General features: G+C 36.4%; 1 protein-coding gene across 1 annotated transcript in view; it reads left to right on the plus strand.

Annotated features, from left to right (window-relative positions):
- Positions 1-18,882, plus strand: part of cacna1eb (calcium channel, voltage-dependent, R type, alpha 1E subunit b) — a 119,613-nt gene that overhangs the window by 89,006 nt on the left and 11,725 nt on the right. The window contains exons 25-36 of the mRNA XM_049482712.1: positions 3,667-3,763; positions 4,076-4,236; positions 5,210-5,347; positions 7,898-8,099; positions 9,030-9,194; positions 10,932-11,042; positions 14,095-14,175; positions 15,218-15,337; positions 15,518-15,583; positions 16,152-16,243; positions 16,345-16,519; positions 17,784-17,911. Of these exons, the coding sequence (XP_049338669.1) occupies positions 3,667-3,763; positions 4,076-4,236; positions 5,210-5,347; positions 7,898-8,099; positions 9,030-9,194; positions 10,932-11,042; positions 14,095-14,175; positions 15,218-15,337; positions 15,518-15,583; positions 16,152-16,243; positions 16,345-16,519; positions 17,784-17,911 (1,536 nt within the window). The remainder of the gene's footprint in view (positions 1-3,666; positions 3,764-4,075; positions 4,237-5,209; positions 5,348-7,897; positions 8,100-9,029; positions 9,195-10,931; positions 11,043-14,094; positions 14,176-15,217; positions 15,338-15,517; positions 15,584-16,151; positions 16,244-16,344; positions 16,520-17,783; positions 17,912-18,882) is intronic.

The following is an 18,882-nucleotide window of genomic DNA, read 5'->3' on the forward strand; positions in this document are numbered from 1 at the left end:
TTATTCTATTTTTCATAACAAATATACTTCTCTAGACACAAATGTAAGCTCTAGAATTCTGACTGACAATTATTTAAGCATGTATGTGCTTGTTCAGAATATACTGTGTTTTTCGGACTATATGGCACACTTAAAATCCTTTCATTTTCCCAAAATTCAACAGTGTGCCTTATAATCCAGTGTACCTTACATATGAATTCTACCAATCAGATATTAAGAAGCATTAAAACCACTAAGGCTGGGTGCAGCAACATTAGCATTAGCCTCTAACCCCAGGGCTAATTTTTTTTGTATATCAGACTGTGGTCTGCATGTTTGCCATGTTAAAAAAAGTTACGTGTGATATACCACTAGCTGATAACGCCCTCCCTGGGTCACTGAAACACTCAGGTTCCTCAGTGTAGTGCTGTCAGGTGCCATTTACATCCTGCTAGCACTGCAGTTAGCGGCTAATGCTAATGCTGCTGCACCCAGCTTTAGTGCTGGAAAAACTTCACTGAAAACTCTCACTCAGACAAGATAGACCAGAAAATAGACATTCATTGATAATGCGCCTTATAGTCCAAAAAATACAATAATCATCTCCCCACCTTCTTTACACTAATATGAGGAATCCATGTGTTTAGTTTTGATCAGTTTTTATAGAGTGTTACAGTTTTTCCACAGTATGTTTGACATTAATTAAATTAATTATTTACAAAAAAAATGCTGTAATTTCAATGATTAGGTCCTTAGTTGCCATTAAAGTGCATTATTACTGATATTTTGCTGTAAAATTACAGCTAGTAATACACTGTAAAGAATTTTACAATAAATAACAGTGAAACAGTAGCAGCAGAGATGTTATTTTTCAGTGCATCTGCTGTGATTTATTTAAGTAGTATTTTACAGTATAGTGAATCCAGACCAGCATTACTTTATTTCAGATTTTAGCCAGCATAAAGTCAGTTGTGTTTACTTGCTCTTATGGCCTACAACACTGTAGTCAGGAAGTTACATAAAATTACATAAAATATGACTGAATACACAAGGGAAGGTATCCCTGGTGGGCAAGACCTCACACTAATATGTGTCTCAGCTGTTCAGTTTAGGTAACACTTACTCAGGAAAATACCCAAATAAATGGGTACAAATTGTTGATTCAAATTTGTCAAGTAGATTCTATAGCGATTTTTTTAAGGCTATATTTGGGTAGAATTTAGGAAGTTTTTGCATGTTGTAGATTTTGTGTGTTTTTGCTCTTGTTTCTAACCATCAATCTAACCATTCATTTTTCCTTGAATGCTACAGTTAAACATACAAGTGACAGCTGTGTTTATAGGGCATCCAAAAATGCTTTGTGCTCTACAGTTTCATAATAGATGTCACGCAGGTCAGATACATGACAGACACATGCAGATACCAAACAAAGTAATTATTAAAGTCTGAACACAAGGGGATTGTGAGGGACAGGCAGGGTCCATAGTAAGTCCAGTCCAGGGTCATACACAGTAAATTAAAAATATCAGAGAGAAGGCAAAAGCAAAGAATGAACAAAAAGGGCCAGTAACTAGTGAATCAATAGAAGAGGTGAGGCAATGTGGTAGTTGAAACGAAACACATTGTATTGTATTGTATTAGATCGTGTTGTATTAGAGCTAGGTAAACTAGGTGCAGTATTTGGCGAGTAACAGACAGAACTGATGGGTATATATACACAAGTGAGCAGGTGAGAGCAATCAGTAGCTCGGAGAGCGAAAATGCTGTCTGTAGACAAAATCAGGCTGACAGAATCAGGACTAACAATAGAACACTGTTAAATAGTTTTTTATTTCTCGCTGCCAGAGTGAACTGGACACATGTTTGCGTATAGCAGTGGTGATTACATGTTCAAATATCCAAGACCAACTTTTTTCTAGTAGCTCGTTACAGATGGCCTAAGCTGTTTTTTTTTTCTTTTTTTGATGGTCAAAGTGTTGTTCAGCTATGAACACATACTCTGTGCTAGTTAACTGGTTAACAAGATCTTGACCAGCGTACTGTATGTTGCACTTGATTTTGGTCATCCTAGTAGGGTTGCCACCTTTTAGAATTTAAATAAGGGACGCCCACCACAGCTTCTCTGGGACATGTCCACCACAGGCCCGACACCTGGTTTACTAAAAACTGGTTTTTAACAAAAATATGAATATTTTGATGCAAAATACACAGAAATCTGTAAAAAAAATTATCTAAGAAATAATTTCTTAGATTTTGTTTTGTACAGATATGTGTGTTTAATCCGTATTTGACGGGACAGGTGGCAACCCTACACCCTAGTCAACACGATTGATGATACTAGTCAAATAGTGTTGACATGCTAATAATGCTGGTTATCCAGTATAATCAAGCTTAGTCAATTTGATTGCACATGTTCATAATCATCAAACCTTCTAACCAATCAAACTCAAACAGAAACAGACCCTGTGCTGGTCAATATTCTAGTTCACCAACCAGCTTTTGCGGGCTTGGCTATGTTTTTTCAGCAGGGTTGTGGGCGTATTTGTTTTCTATATTTTATATAAAATCTGTTTTTATGGGAACATGCCTTATTTGTATTGGTTTTAAAATTCTGACTGTGTGTGTTACTCTAGAACTGAGGATTTTGTAACAACCTACTTTAAATGACTTTGAAGCTATTGTTGAGAAATGCAATCTAAATGAGCTGTCATATGGATCTGCAGTTTCTCTGTTTTTTAATCTCACTCTTACTGTGGATGTTCTTCTGCTGTCCCTCTCTTCCTGCCTCTCTTTCTCTGTTATCTCTGTGGACGTGTGTCTTTGTGGCTGCCAGGAATGTAATGGGGTAAAGGCAGACATTTCTCATTCCTCATACTGTTTACATACACGCACTATTAATGTCAGTAACTTTTGTTAATGTAGTGTTTGCGTGTTTGTGTTTTGTCAGTTATGTTATTGACTTTTACTGCATTTAGGGTTCATCAGTTGTGATCAACATTTTGTAGCATATAATATTCTGTATATTGTCATTGTTGATCAAAAACCTTTTATCTTCTTTTTTGTTGTTTTTATATTTTACTTTTTGATATAGTGTTAATCTGGCTGCTGTTCTTTACATTGTTTCCATATTATATGATGAATGGACCAATAGAAAGGCACCTGTATTTCTACTGTAAAATTGATATTTTAAAGATATAAGGTTTTTGTCCGGCAACAACAATATTTAAAACAATGTGTTTTAAATTCTAGTGTTACTGTATGTGGTAAATAATACTCTATAGAGTTATACACCAGAGGGGAAATCCTATTTTTTTAATGCCAGCCTTTAGGTGTAATTCTAATTTTGACAGTTTCCTGCCCCCTGCTGGTCTGGAGTGGCTTTTTCCATACTTGAGTGGAAATTGGAGGGGAAAAAAACTACATTTCACCCTAAAGACCTAAAGTTTTCCTGCCACAGATTAAGGCTCAGCCTTAAATATATTTTAATACAGGATCCCAGTTGGCACTGTAATGTAGTTCAAATACACCCTCTAGGTTATAACTCTATTACATCCTTTCTTTGTGCTGCTTGTTTTTATTATATACTTATGTCGGGTGAGTATTTTGTCTGCAAGTTTAGTGTGCGTTATGTGTGTGTGGGTTCCCATCCCTTTCAAATCAGACTAATGCAGATGTGATTGATCACAGAAACAACAAAGGCAGAGACATCAAAACCATCAAGTCGCTGAGAGTGCTGAGAGTTCTGCGGCCTCTGAAGACCATCAAACGTCTCCCCAAGCTGAAGGTACCGGTTTTATTTAAGGCACCAAATGTTCCTCAGCTTAAATACGCTCTGTTCTGTGTTTTGGCAATTTTTCATACTTTTATAAAAGGCCATGATTTTCAGGCCTGGAATTTAACAGCAGGGGTTCTGCCTGGTTCTCAGCAGGGGTTCAGAGATAATGTTACAGAAGATTCTTCTTTTTGCTGAAGATAGAAATGTTTGGACTGGAAGTTCTCAGAGTTCAGCGAAAATAATATAATGTGATATAATACGATGTGTGTAGTTCTGAGTGGATATGAGAATGAATGGGTGTTTGTGTGCACACACACACAGGCCGTGTTCGACTGTGTGGTGACGTCGCTGAAGAACGTCTTCAACATCCTCATCGTCTACAAGCTCTTCATGTTCATCTTTGCTGTGATAGCCGTGCAGCTGTTTAAAGGGAAGTTCTTCTACTGTACAGATGGGTCCATGGGTACACAGAGAGAATGCCAGTGAGTGCCATCTGCACACTTTGTTAATCTATAACACACACACATGCATGCACAAATACACACAAAAATAAAACATATATTCTGTTATATAACATTAGTGGCCCTATTGTGCAAAATGCATTGCGATGGGTCATTATTCTCAGCACTGCAGTGACAGTGGCAAAGTACTGTGCATTTTTGTAAGAGTAGATCATAGTTCTAAGATAATAGTTCACTTATCATTTATTTTATATTTAGTTGGGTTTATTCTAATGTTAAATGGAAATATATAGAGGTAAACTCTCTACTGACCACTGAATTTATATTTACTTGGGTTTATTCTAATGTTATTTGGAGGTGGGCACTATCACTGATCAATGAATTTATGTTTATTTGGGTTTATTCTAATGATATATAAAGTTTTACACAAAGAAACACACATACTTCAAATATATACAGCTCTGGAAAAAAATAAGAGACCACTTAAAAATTATGCGATTCTTTGATTTCACCAAATAGAAAAGCTCTGGAATATAATCAAGAGGAAGATGGATGATCACAAGCCATCAAACCAAGCTGAACTGCTTGTATATTTGCACCAGGAATGGCATAAAGTTATTCAAAAGCAGTGTGTAAGACTGGTGGAGGAGAACATGCAGATATGCATGAAAACTGTGATTAAAAACAGGGTTATTCACCAAATATTAATTTATTAATATTAAGATCCATTTCTCATTTTCTGCAAATAAATGCTTGTCTGTAGTTTATAGAATAAAACAACAATGTTCCTTTCACTCAGACATATACATATAAATAGCAAAATCTAAGAAACTGATTTAGAATTGTAAGTGGTATCTTAGTTATTTCCAGAGCTGTACATATAATATATATATATATATATATATATATATATATATATATATATATAATATATACGTTTTGTATTTAAAAACTGGTATAGCTGTAAAACCCTTCTGACCCTGTCTGTGTCCAGAGGCTACTACATCGATTACGGACGGGACAGGAAGGAGGTGAAGAAACGGGAGTGGAAGAGGCATGAATTCCACTATGATAACGTTATGTGGGCGCTGCTCACTCTCTTCACCGTGTCCACCGGAGAGGGCTGGCCACAGTATGTCCACACTCTCCACCCACACACCAAAATCAACAACTTTTCCACTGAGGAGAAAAATACTTCTGGGCTTGCTTCCATTTTGGTCTAATTATCTTGAACCTTCAAGATGTTGCGAGTTGATTATTGCTTTTTTTTCTTTCTCTTAAAGCTACAAAATACCCACTGGGAATAGAGCAAACAGTCACATTTCAATTTATGCAAATTAAATAAAAAAAATAATGGACACTTTATTAAAACAGTAGAAATTTGTAGTACTGGACAGTAACGCAGACAAGCTCTGGGTCATATGGTGAAAATATCACAATATTTAAAATCATTTTCATGATACACAACATTTAGCCAAAGCGTCCTTAATTAATTTACACTCTTTATAATGGTATGTACTAGAGGTGGGAATCACAGGGCGTCCTATGATACGCCATTATTGCAATAAATTGCCTAAATAACAATAATATCGCAATTCTGTGATTCTGCAATTCTCAATATATAATAAAGCATTGTCCTACAGTACTTCACAGCATCTGTGTTACTGAAGAGGATAAAATACTTCTACCAGAAATTATGGATTTATTGGTGTATTTACATTTTTGCCCATTTTCTCTCCAATTTACATGGCCAATCACCCAACCCACTCATTAGGACTCCCCCTATCACTAGTGATGCCCCAACACACCAACACATGTGAAGTCAGCCACCAACTCTTTTCCAACTGCTGCTGATGCACTTTGCCGAGTAGCATCACAGCATGCTCGGAGGTAAAAGTGCAGCGACTCGGTTCAGATACATTAGCTCACAGATGCCTTGTGCTGATTGACATCACCCTTTGGAGTGATGTGGGGAGAGAGCACCATCTACCCACCCAGAGAGAGCAACTGTGCTCTCAAGGCTCTGGTAGCTGATGGCAAGCTACATGACCGGGATTCGAACCACAATCAATCTCCTGATCATAGTGGCAGCGCTTAGCCCGCTGGACCACTCAGATCTCTATTAGTGTCAGTTTAGCAGGAGTCTTAGGGAGTTTAGGGAGTGCCTATGTTTCAATAAAAATATCCATATTTGACGCCACGTATCACGTATCTATCGCATACAAAAACCTCATACGTTATATCACGTTATTTAAGGTTAGGTTGGTGTTCTTTAAGCACTGATGATGTTATTAATATAATTAAATAAGTACACTGTCTATATAATAAGTAAATGTATCAGTATATGCTAGGCTTGTCCCGATCTGATATTTGGATCGGATCGGCCGCCGATATTTGCAAAAAATGCGTATCGGTATCGGATCGGCAGGCACAAGAAAATGCCGATCCAGACTCCCGATCCAGTTTTTTTTTTGAAAGTCTGATCCGCACCCATTTAGATAATCCATTCCAGTGTTTTCGCCAGTGAGAGTAAAATCTGGTCCGCATTTTTCAGCACACCTTCAGCACACGAGCATAGCATCTCCCCGGGCCGGGAAAGATGAACTCCGGTCAAACCGGCTGGAGGCAGCGTTTTCTCCCTTTATGAAGAGTTTTTTTCTTTGAATTTAATAAAGTTTTCTCTCTCAACATTATGATGTTTGCTTGTTGTGTTTTTAGTGTCATTATGCTTATTTTAGTATCACATCTCAACTAGTGGGTGTGGGTAAATTTCACAATTATTTGCAAATAAAGAAGTTTATGAAACATGTTATGTTTCTTATTTATGCAACTAAAAGGTAAAACTGTGTGAAATGTAGCTTATTTTGATAATTTTGCTTTAATTGCTTATACAAAATATTTACTATATTATGGTTACATTACTAACACAGGAGCAGGCTGACACCTGAGCATATTGAAATGCTCGTCTTTGTAAAAAAAGAATCTCCCCATCATGCTCGGACTGCAGGCAGGGCAAACAGTTGGAATTGAAGGGAGTGTGTAGATGGGGTTGGAGCAGCAAAGTGTGGAGGAGATTGGGGAGTAGAAGGCATTTTGCTTTTAAATAGTTTACAATATTTGAACAGATTTTTTAAGCTTTGGTTTACACTTGTTCAAGAGCACTGATGAGTACAGCACTCAAGAGTACTGATGCTGTTAATAGACTATTTTCTACTCAGTTTGTGTGTTTTGCTTTTTTAATACAATTTATAGTATTTGCACTTATGGCTTTTTAAGCCTTGGTTTACTGTCGCCATTTGTCTTTGTTATTTATTATTTTGTCTATTTTGACTTTATCAATTGCTAAATAAACAGGTCAGTTTCCCCTTACCAACCATTGTGTATTATTCAAACACACCTTATACAGCTGGCTACTTGTTATCAAGAGTAAAACGCGTTTCAACATGAGTTTGACAACAAAGTATGTTGGCTAAATAACTTTAAACTTTAATACATGCTCGGATAGGCCGGTGTCGGTATCGGCCGATATCGGTATCGGATCGGAAGTGCAAATAAATATCGGTATCGGATCGGAAGTTCAAAAAGCTGGATCGGGACATCCCTAGTATATGCTAAAAATATTGTAATATCGACCTCCTCTACCCGTAACTAATTTAATGTTCTGGTTATCTTTACCCCACAGGGTCCTTCAGCACTCTGTGGATGTGACTGAGGAAGACCATGGCCCCAGCAGAGGCAACCGCATGGAGATGTCTATCTTCTACGTTGTGTATTTCGTAGTCTTCCCTTTCTTCTTCGTGAACATCTTCGTTGCTCTCATCATCATCACCTTCCAGGAGCAAGGAGACAAAATGATGGAGGAGTGCAGCTTGGAGAAAAATGAGGTTAGCATTCCTTTTCTTTATAAAAATACGGTTCTAAGGCCCTAAACCACAAAATTGCGGGAAGCAAAAAGTTAAACCCTCTTAAACCTAGTTTAAATATCTAACATTACTCATTTTTGCATTGCTCTCATAATTTTATAAGAACAGTCAACTGATTTCTAATTGATATGTCTTCTTCTTAAGCAATCTAATATACTATTTTTTTTTCCATTGTCAGATATTTTTGACTGTTTTAAGCAAAACAAATTCATCAGTTATTTCCTGAATTAAGCAAATCTATCTTCCAATACAACAAGACACTTTTAGTAGAACTTGCCACAAGGGAGTTTTTATATCTCATAGTAATACTTTTATAATCTCAAAAGGAGAAAATTGTAATATTTAGACTACATTTACGAGGATTTTACTTTCTAAGATATCAGGTTCTGCAGTTCAGGGTTAAGCTCCAACTATAACACATCATTCACCCAATAATAATTTAGAAATTAATATCTGAGTCAGTATTGGATTAAATTTGAAACTCAGGTCAGGTGGGCAGTTTATCAGATAGAGCAGCAGAAGCAGCAGTACATGAGGCTGTTAAAAGAAACAGACAACAATTAAAAACAGTGTGTGGCTTAAATTTATAATATATAGGTACTACACTGACATGCCACATGTCACAAGAACTCATTGGCATGTTGTTTACCTATCTAATGTCAGTCTGTGTGCTATTATCCTTCTATTACTGCAACAGAGATCTAGTCTAACAGTGTATGATTGTTCTGTACAACCCAGTGTCAGTATAATGACCGTAAAGTTGAATTGAATTGAATTTTTTGGATTTTATGTTGAAAACATCTCTGTAGGTATTTGGATCAAATTGGATGAAATATACCAGTGTATTTAGTCTTCATCTGTCTAATGTTATTCCTTCCATCCCTGTTTCAGAGAGCCTGCATTGACTTCGCTATCAGTGCCAAGCCTTTTACCCGCTACATGCCCCAGAACAGGCAGACCCTGCAGTACCGACTCTGGCACTTTGTGGTGTCGCCATCATTTGAGTACACAGTTCTGGTGATGATTGCACTCAACACTGTTGTCCTCATGATGAAGGTAACCATGGCTTTCAGTTGAATATTAATAATAATAATAATAATAATAATTACAGGTTACTGCTTCTGATCCAAGCATTAATTTAAATATTGAGTTCCTCTTCTATGTATAGTCAAGTCAAGTCAAGTAGTTTTATTGTAAATACTGCATATGTACAGAACATACAGAGGATTGAAATTACGTTACTCTGCTTCCCAAAGTTACAAAAACAGTAAGATAAAAATATAATATAAGAAAATGAGAGACACTAAATGTACAGTACAATAAGGTCACAGATATAGACATACATAAGACAAGAGACACGAGACAATAGTGCAATAGTGATGAGGGGGATTAAAAAGGGAATGACAGTACCATTGTAAACAGGAGCCGTATAAACATTAGTGCAATATAGTAACATAATAACATATAATAACATGCAGAGTCAGATGCAGCACAGGTAGTGTAAGACATGGCGCACGCGGAGTCAGACACAGCACTGGAAGAGGGAGACACGGTGCACGTGGAATCAGACATGGCACACGTGGAGTTAGACACAGCACATGGGGAGTCAGACGCAGCACAGGCAGAGTCAGACATGGCGCATGTGGAGTCAGACACAGCACTGGAAGAGGGAGACACGGTGCACGTGGAATCAGACATGGCACACATGGAGTCAAAACCAGCACTGGTAGGGTCAGACATGGCACACGTGGAGTCAGACACAGCACTGGTAGAGTCAGACATGGCACACGTGGAGTCAGACACAGCACTGGTAGAGTCAGACATGGCACACGTGGAGTTAGACAAAGCACTGGTAGAGTCAGAGATGGTGCACATGAAATCAGACATGGCACACATGGAGTCAAACCCAGCACTGGGAGAGGGAGACACAGTGCACGTGGAATTAGACATGGCACACGTGGAGTTAGACACAGCACATGTGGAGTCAGACACTGCACAGAAAGAGGCAGACACAGTGCAGATAGAGTCAGACATGGCACACATGTAGTTAAACACAGTACACTTGGAGTCAGACGCAGCACAGGTAGAGTCAGACATGGCACACGCAGAGTCAGACACAGCACTGGAAGAGGGAGACACGGTGCATGTGGAATCAGACATGGCACACGTGGAGTCAGACACAGCACTGGTAGAGTCAGACATGGCACACGCAGAGTCAGACACAGCACAGACAGACACAGCGCAGGCAGAGTCAGACCCTGCACAGGAAGAGGTAGACACAGTGCACGTGGAGTCAGATATGGTGCACGTGGAATTAGACACAGCACAGACAGACACAGCACAGGCAGAGTCAGACACACCTCATGCGGAGTCAGACACAGCACAGGAAGAGGCAGACACGGTGCACGCTGAGTCAGATATGGCACACATGAAGGACCAGAATTTTCCACAGTGCTTAAAGTGAAAGCGGTTTTGTTTTGTCTCAAGTTTGGACAGAAGTTACAGATGTTCATGTATCATTAGTGTGTGTGTGTGTGTGTGTGTGTGGTCAACTCACCCTCTCCTATGTCAAAGCACAGGTGAGAAAACAGAACCGCTACAAAATAAATCAAATAAAAATAATGTCTCCGTTAAAATATATGAACATACATCCAACAGATAATATCATTCGTCATTGTACAAAAAGTCAGTAACATTCTTATCCTGTCAGGCCTACATGGATATAATGTTGCTGTGGAGGGGATGATATATTTGCAAAAATCTTCATAATCCTCCTTGTATTGTGTCCTGCAGTACCACTCTGCCCCGGCTGCCTATGACACTGTCCTGAAGCACCTGAACACGGCCTTCACTGTGCTGTTCTCTCTGGAGTGCATCCTGAAGATCATGGCCTTTGGCTTTATGGTGAGTAAACAACAAGTAGTACTTAAAACATGCTTTCTTTTTAGGTCAAGAGATGCTTAGCTGTTTTCACTTCATGGTAAAATAAAATATTAAAATTATTTTATATTTTAATATATATATATATATATATATATATATATATATATATATATTTTTTTTTTTTTTTTTTTTTTTTTTTTCCACATACAAATTTGCCCATTATTGACCAGGCTACAATATACTGACACTTCAGCTTGTCCTATTCAGCAATAATGTTAGTACATCGTAAATTACATAGAGTGCTTATTCATTTACTCAGATAAGCTTGTGTCGATAGACTCACAATAACTACACTGCTTCAATTTACAAAAACCTGAATGTAAAGATTACTAAACTATATCAAATCTGTAGAGAACAAGACATACTGCAATATAAGCTTTAATAGATATTAGTTCATTACTAAATGCTCTTAAAAGAGGTCAATCTAGACGAATATATATTCTAATAGATTCAGTGATCATATAATATTACTTCTACAACATTTTTAAAAATAAGAAAAATTACACATATTAGCCACATAGAAAAAAAGGGTACCACTTTAAAATAAGACGACATTTATAAAGGGTTTATAAATGGTTTACAGTTAGTTTATTAATGGTTACTAATTTGGTTGTAAATGCCTTAAAAATCATTAATAATCAGTTATAACACATACGTAGAAAGGTCAACATTATATATGGCTGTGGGTTCACTATTTGGCAAACAACAGGTCATTGTTGCCCTTTCTACGTATGTGTTATAACTGATTATTAATGATTTTAAGGCATTTACAACCTAGTTAGTAACCATTAATAAACTAATTATAAACTATTTATAAACCCTTTATAAAGGTGGTCTTATTTTAAAGTGGTACCAAAAAGTGTTACCTACAATATGCCTTCTTTTTTAATTATTTTAAATGTATAGTTGCCACAGTAATAACTAGGGGTGGACTGGCTTGTATTAATTGTTAGCTTGTTACTTGTTATATTAGATGTTGGTTTCTGCCTTAAACTGTTTCTTTAGGATGAAGATTTAGGTGAGACCAGCTGAACCAAACTAATTTTAGGTCTTAATCTAATGGCATGTGTTAAAACTCTGGAAGCATGTGTCCCTGCTCTGGAGGCTAGACATTTTGAGATAAATATTTATTTCTTACAGTTTTGAAGCCGATACACTCGGGTCCCTTGGCTCCCATTAAAAGCAGCGGGGGAGGTGATCTACTTGTGTAAATTTCTCCCAGGAAAAAAAAACACTCCATGCCAATAATGTCTGCCTGCATGACAACCTAAAGAAACATGAGCTTATTTGCCAACATGTCAGCGACGCCCTCGCTGCAGGATCTCACTGCAGCCCACAACAGTGCATTTCACTGTACCAAACCAAAACCCACTGATTTCTCTTTCTCTGGAAAGATTCATTCATTAGCGTGAACTTTAATTGAACTTTTCTGTCATTAATTTTAAAAATACTGAATCACTTACAGCCACTAATAGAAATAAAAAGCAATTTCAGTAACACTTTACAATAGGGTTACATCAATTAGCATTACTTTTGATCTAATATCTTAGCTAATTATTGACGGTCACTAGATAAGACAACTAATGTAAATTTAAAACCAATGTCTCAATTCATTTTTTGATAATATCTTAACTAGTGTCAATTAATAATCAGTTGAGACATTACTGAAACATGTACCAATGATGAGAAAAACTATTTACGTTATATTACATTTGGCAGACGGTTTTGTCCAAAGCAATTTACGATAGTGATGTAAATAGAGTAATAGGAGTTTAAGGTAAAAAACATTTTTAGATAGGGCCTAAAGGAGTTCAAAGGGAAATAATGGGATAGAGGAGTGAAGGAAATGAGGTTAAATGTAGTTAGTTATTTAGTTAGAGGTGTTAGGAGAGTAAGTGCTCTTTGAAGAGCTCAGTCCTCAGGAGTTTATTAAAGATAGCGAGGGACGCTATTTGTGGCTTTTATTGTAAAGTACTACCGCAAATTATTAATATTAACCTCTTCAGACCCTGCTGTGTCCTCATATGGGGACATTACATTTCTACTTTTCTGCATTGTAATACTTAATTTTTTACAACATTGACTTTTTGACCTCATATGGAGACCATCTAGTGGTCACATGGCAGCATTACACTAAACTGAATGAAAACAAGATGACGGGAATCCCAGTCAAACGTTTCTACAGCCAGTCCAGACAGAAACATGGTAAATAGGTAAATATTCTCACCCAAGTTTACGTTTGAAACCAGTTTATTTACTACAAATTTAGTTTTATACTTGTTAATAATCAGAAATAGCAGGAATAATTTAAAAATGGACACCAAGCAAAAGTCTGGGTCTCAGGAAAATCTTTAGAGAAAAATCTTTAGAGAACAAGACATGGTGCAATAGAAGCTTTAACACAAGGTAAATCTATGATAATATATATGCTAATATATTTAATAATCATATAATAATACTCATACAACAGTTTTTTTTTTTTTTTCAAAATAAGAAATATTACACATATTAACAACATAGGAAAATGTTACCTGCAATACATCCTTTTTTAAATTAATTTAAATGTACAGCTGCCACAGTAATAACTAGGAGTAGACTGGCTTGTTATATTAGATGTTGGTTTCTGCCTTAAAATGTTTCTTTAGGATGAAGATTTAGGTGAGATATTAGGTGAGATATTATGTACAATATACGGTATATGTACATAATCATAATTTCTCTTATTAATTAAATAAAAAATACTGTGCCAAGACACTACTGATATAGTAATTTGTTTAAAAACTGTAAAAGACTACAGGAAGTTCACAATGTTTGCTGTAAAGGTGATTTATAATCACCCTTCCTGATGTTTTGAAATGTTTAATATATTGGCCCATTAAATACAACATTATTACAGTATTATCAATATATATTAAAAGTAAATGTTTTTTATTTATTATTTACTTCATATTTAAATAATGTAATTACAGTTTATATAAACAATACCTTTATGAACTTTTCTCTTTTTTTACAGAACTATTTCAGAGACACGTGGAACATCTTCGACTTCATCACTGTGCTGGGCAGCATTACTGAGATCATTGTAGATTTACAGGTAAGGATTTATTTTGAGAACATTACAGGTGTTACTTTACTTTACTAGGGATACAACCATGTTGGAATTGTGAGGCAATGGTGATATTTTTCTTTTATATATGTATATCTGCAGATGCTGATATATAATTATTTTTTGAAAGTATATAATATATATATATATATAAATAATCTGTGTGAATTCACTTAATATGTGTGGATTCATTTAACTTTTATTTCTCAATTTATGTTGCAAATACACAAGAGACATCGTAGTCCAAATGAATTGCACTGTGTATGAAAAAAAACTACAGGCAGTTGTTTAGGTTGTAAAAACTTTACAAACTAATGTGTCACAACACGCATGTTGTCTGCTTATTGGTCAGAGCTGTCTGGGGCGGAGTTAGAAAGTAAATACAGGAAGAAGGTCCTACATTGCAAAATGCTTTAAGACTAAATGGGCAAAATTTGCTGCTGCACTTTTAAACACATTGTTTTTAATAGGATGTTGCGTTGTTAATCGAAGCTGCATATGCTTAAAAGGTGATCACTGCACATACTGCCTTAAGTGTTTAAAGTGCTTAGCATGGGGCAGCAGCAGAGATGGCATCAGTTAATAGCTGAGCTGATTACCTGGGTTATAAATCAGGTTAAACTGCAAATGAAAAGCCATTTAGCTCAAACATGTGGAGTATAATTAATAGTTGGTTTGGATCGAGGTCAGATCACTTCTCACCATAAAATAACTGCCTCCTCTAGTTGGTCTCAGTATAATTATTGTTTTCATGCCTGCCAAAATGAACAGTACCACAGGTGCAAACAAAGCAAAGTCTGATTTAATCCGACCAAATTGTGATGCTGTGAAAACAATTTCATTTTTTTTTTTTTTATGGTCCAACACTGACCCCAATCTTACTCCTGTAAAACATAGAATGATTGAATAATTATTTTATAAATATTTTATATTTGTATATTTTATTGAATATTATATTTTCTGAGTTTTATTGCAGATCTTTTCCTGCTTACATCTTATTCCTCCTATTTCCTCTCTCTTTGTTTTACAGTCTGTGAATACCATTAATATGAGTTTCCTGAAGCTGTTCAGAGCAGCCAGGCTCATTAAACTCCTGAGGCAAGGCTACACAATACGAATCCTTCTCTGGACCTTCGTACAGTCTTTTAAGGTAAAGCTTTAGAGTTTTCTCTCACTTGCAGTATTTTAAATGGGGAATCACATACATATTCAGGAGTGGTGAATTGTTTATTATCCCAGTCTGAATATTATAATTGAGAGCTTATTTAGTAGATTGTTTAGGGATTATCTTCCTAATCATTTCTATTACTCTCTTCCTCTCCTTGCCCAGGCCCTGCCGTACGTGTGTCTGCTCATCGCTATGCTGTTCTTCATCTACGCCATCATTGGCATGCAGGTAAGCCTGGGTTCTAACATATCACTTATCAATGTTATGCACACCCATGTCAAAAGTCATGGGATAGCAGTATGACCTGTGAGCGTGAAGTATTATTTTTCATTTCACAATTTTTTCATGTGACTTTCATTGTGTTGTTGCTGTCTGAGTTGCATGGGACTCATTGATGTCATTAATGTTATGGTTGATTCCCTCAGAATACATGCCCTTGTGCATGGAAACCAGAAACCAAAAAGTTTTGATTCTGTGTTGGCGACACATATGGATGTCAGTGATGAACCCTATCAGGGTCAGTGATGGGACCAGTGAAGGGTTAGACATGTGAGATTAGGGTGGGCTATAATGATGTGTGCTGTGATTTGTTAAGTCCAAATGAGTCACAGTAACATCATACAAACAAAATCACTCAGAACTCATCCACCTGAAACCCATCTAGCACCTGTTTCACCGATGTGAACCCCACAAGAGCACACTGGCTGGGCTTCCAGGATCTACACACAAGTGACAGCAAGCCTATCCATCTCAATTTCAATTTCAGAGTGTGTGAGCTATGTGTTACCCTCTCCAGGTTTTTGGAAATATCAAGCTGAATGATGAGAGCCACATAAACCAGCACAACAACTTCAAGACCTTCTTCAGCGCATTAATGCTACTCTTCAGGTGAGTTCACTGACTAACATGTGAAAGCAGATTTTAGATATTAGGCCAAGTGCATAACGCTGTCATTTTTCCTCTAATGGATATGTTGTCTGTTGTTGCAGGAGTGCAACAGGAGAGTCTTGGCAGGAGATCATGTTGTCGTGTCTGGCCGGGCAGGAGTGTGAGCCTGATCCCTCCATCGCCCCTCCGTTCATCTCTCCTGATCACGAGGGGGGCTGTGGTACAGACTTCGCCTACTTCTACTTCGTTTCATTCATCTTCTTCAGTTCTTTCCTGGTGAGATTGGAGTATTTTTATATACATTCCCAAATACATCCAAATGTACATTGTTCAGACACTTCATAATGAATGCACCAATGGAAATGCTTCAATTTTTCTTATAAAATCTCTTTCCATTGGCATACATTCAGTTAGAGCATTTTTGCCTTCTCCTGTAAAATTACCATTATATTTGGCATTTATTTTGGAAAGTTTTATATATAATGGCATTTATTCCTTAATGAAAATGCTAGCACACAAAATCTTAGGTCTTATAAATAACATATTACCTATGATATTATATGTAGATAAGCTATACATTATATTTAAGTCAAGTCACATGACTGACAAAGCAAACTGGTGGATTATCCATCTGTTGTCTAAAGTATAAATGAATGTTTCTGTTTTATTGTATGAGTTTTATGCATTTCGATTTATGGTTAAGGTCAGTCTTTCACAATTAATGAGCCTGGGGCTAAACTAATTTGATCATTAGCATTGATTGTTATGCTGTATTTGCTTGGATTTTAAAGGTTAATTAAGTTAATTAATTTTTTACGGACCTGGTTGCACTTTTTCCACCAGTCTGGTACTGATCATACTGATAGTGATACTGATGGTGTTCCTTAAACTTGTGGCATGAAGTTTACATTCAGCGCATTAAGTCTGTGTGCAGTCAGTCCGGTCAGGTGTGGAATCTCTCTGCTCCCGGTGCTGCGCGTGGGGTCGTGTGATTTGGTTCATTTTGTAACATGGCACTTTGACTTATTTTACTATACAATACTATAATAGAACATAATGCCTAATAAAGCATGCTGTGATGGAGCAAGGGTGCTATGATAAGCTGAGCTATTAGGAATGAGTGTGGGTACTGACAGCATGGTGATAAATTCCATCATACGAGAACAGCTGCTGGTTTGGAGGAGCTCCTGCATAGTGAAATGTTGAGCATCCCAAAAGCTCTGTTTCTCACAGTGTGCATATTTGTACCCAATAAAAAGAATAAAAAACATCAAACAGCCGAAGCTTGAGTGATAGCATGGAATTGCGCAATCAATCAACAGTTCAGAAAAGGTTCTTATGTGTGAAAACAAACCAGTAATAATGTGTTTTGTGGTGGTTTAAGTTAAGCCATGAGTGGAAAAAGGTTGGGAACCCCTGCTGTAAATTGTTTAACAGTGTTTAACAAGTGACTCAAGTTAAAAAGTTGTAATAGGCTAAATACTGTATTAATGCACCATGGAAATGTACTGATCTTATCCATTCATCTCACCTTCTTTAGATGTTAAATCTCTTCGTCGCTGTGATTATGGATAATTTCGAATACCTGACTCGGGATTCCTCCATTCTTGGGCCCCACCACCTGGATGAGTTTGTTCGAATCTGGGGGGAGTATGATCGAGCAGCATGGTGAGAAAAATAATGTTGGTACTCTCCACAGTTCAGCATCGTGTGATATTTTATAAACAAAGGCAATTACTGTATAGGCAGCATATTATCATGTCATGCAAAAACCTTTGCATCTCCATTTTTGCTGTTTTTCACTTTTTAACTTTTTTTTGTGAATCTGGAAAATGTTCTTTACACTTTATCAAATTTATAAATGAAGCAATAGAAATTATCCAAAAATTATCCTTTTTTTTTACATTGACATTTTTTACATTGGTGTTTGGATCTGTGGGACCCGTTTTCATTTTTCATCAAATGATACTAAAAAAATAATTTTTCTAACTCAAACTCAATGGCATTGGCTCATTTTTTTGTGAAAAACATATCTCAAAACACATTTTCGATAAACACACACTGTACACACCCCCCCCCCCCCCACACACACACACACATTTATATTACATACAGTATCTTAAGCCAAGGGCTAATAAACATTGCTTCATTTGTAAATTTGAAACTAAACAAATTTTCTTCTCATATCTTCAGTTTAATTCATTTTCTTTTACATTTTATTAAAAAACTAATAAAAAAAAGAGTAGCACTTTTTGAAAGAAATGTAACATAAGAAAGGTAAAGGGCAAATATTAACCATGTAAGCTGTTTATATTGCTTGCAATTTAGGTGAAGCAAGCATGTGTAAAGCATTTTAATGTAAAATTGCTTAATTTTGCTGAATTAAATACAAATAACAAAGTAAACGAGTAACAAAAATATGAACACCACACAAAGGTTAACAGCTAGCTGCTAATACTACAAGTTAAGCAGCAACAGGATTACAAACCAGTAACATTGAGCAACAAATCACCAAATAATTATATTATTCTAATATAAATCTTGTTATATAGCAAATATTACTGAACTATTTAACAGTGTTTATAATAAGTACAACATTGACAGCTACTTAATGTTGTGTTATCTGTACCACAGCTTGG

The sequence above is a fragment of the Astyanax mexicanus genome, chromosome 8, assembly GCF_023375975.1.
Source record: "Astyanax mexicanus isolate ESR-SI-001 chromosome 8, AstMex3_surface, whole genome shotgun sequence".
Classification (NCBI taxonomy): domain Eukaryota; kingdom Metazoa; phylum Chordata; class Actinopteri; order Characiformes; family Acestrorhamphidae; genus Astyanax; species Astyanax mexicanus.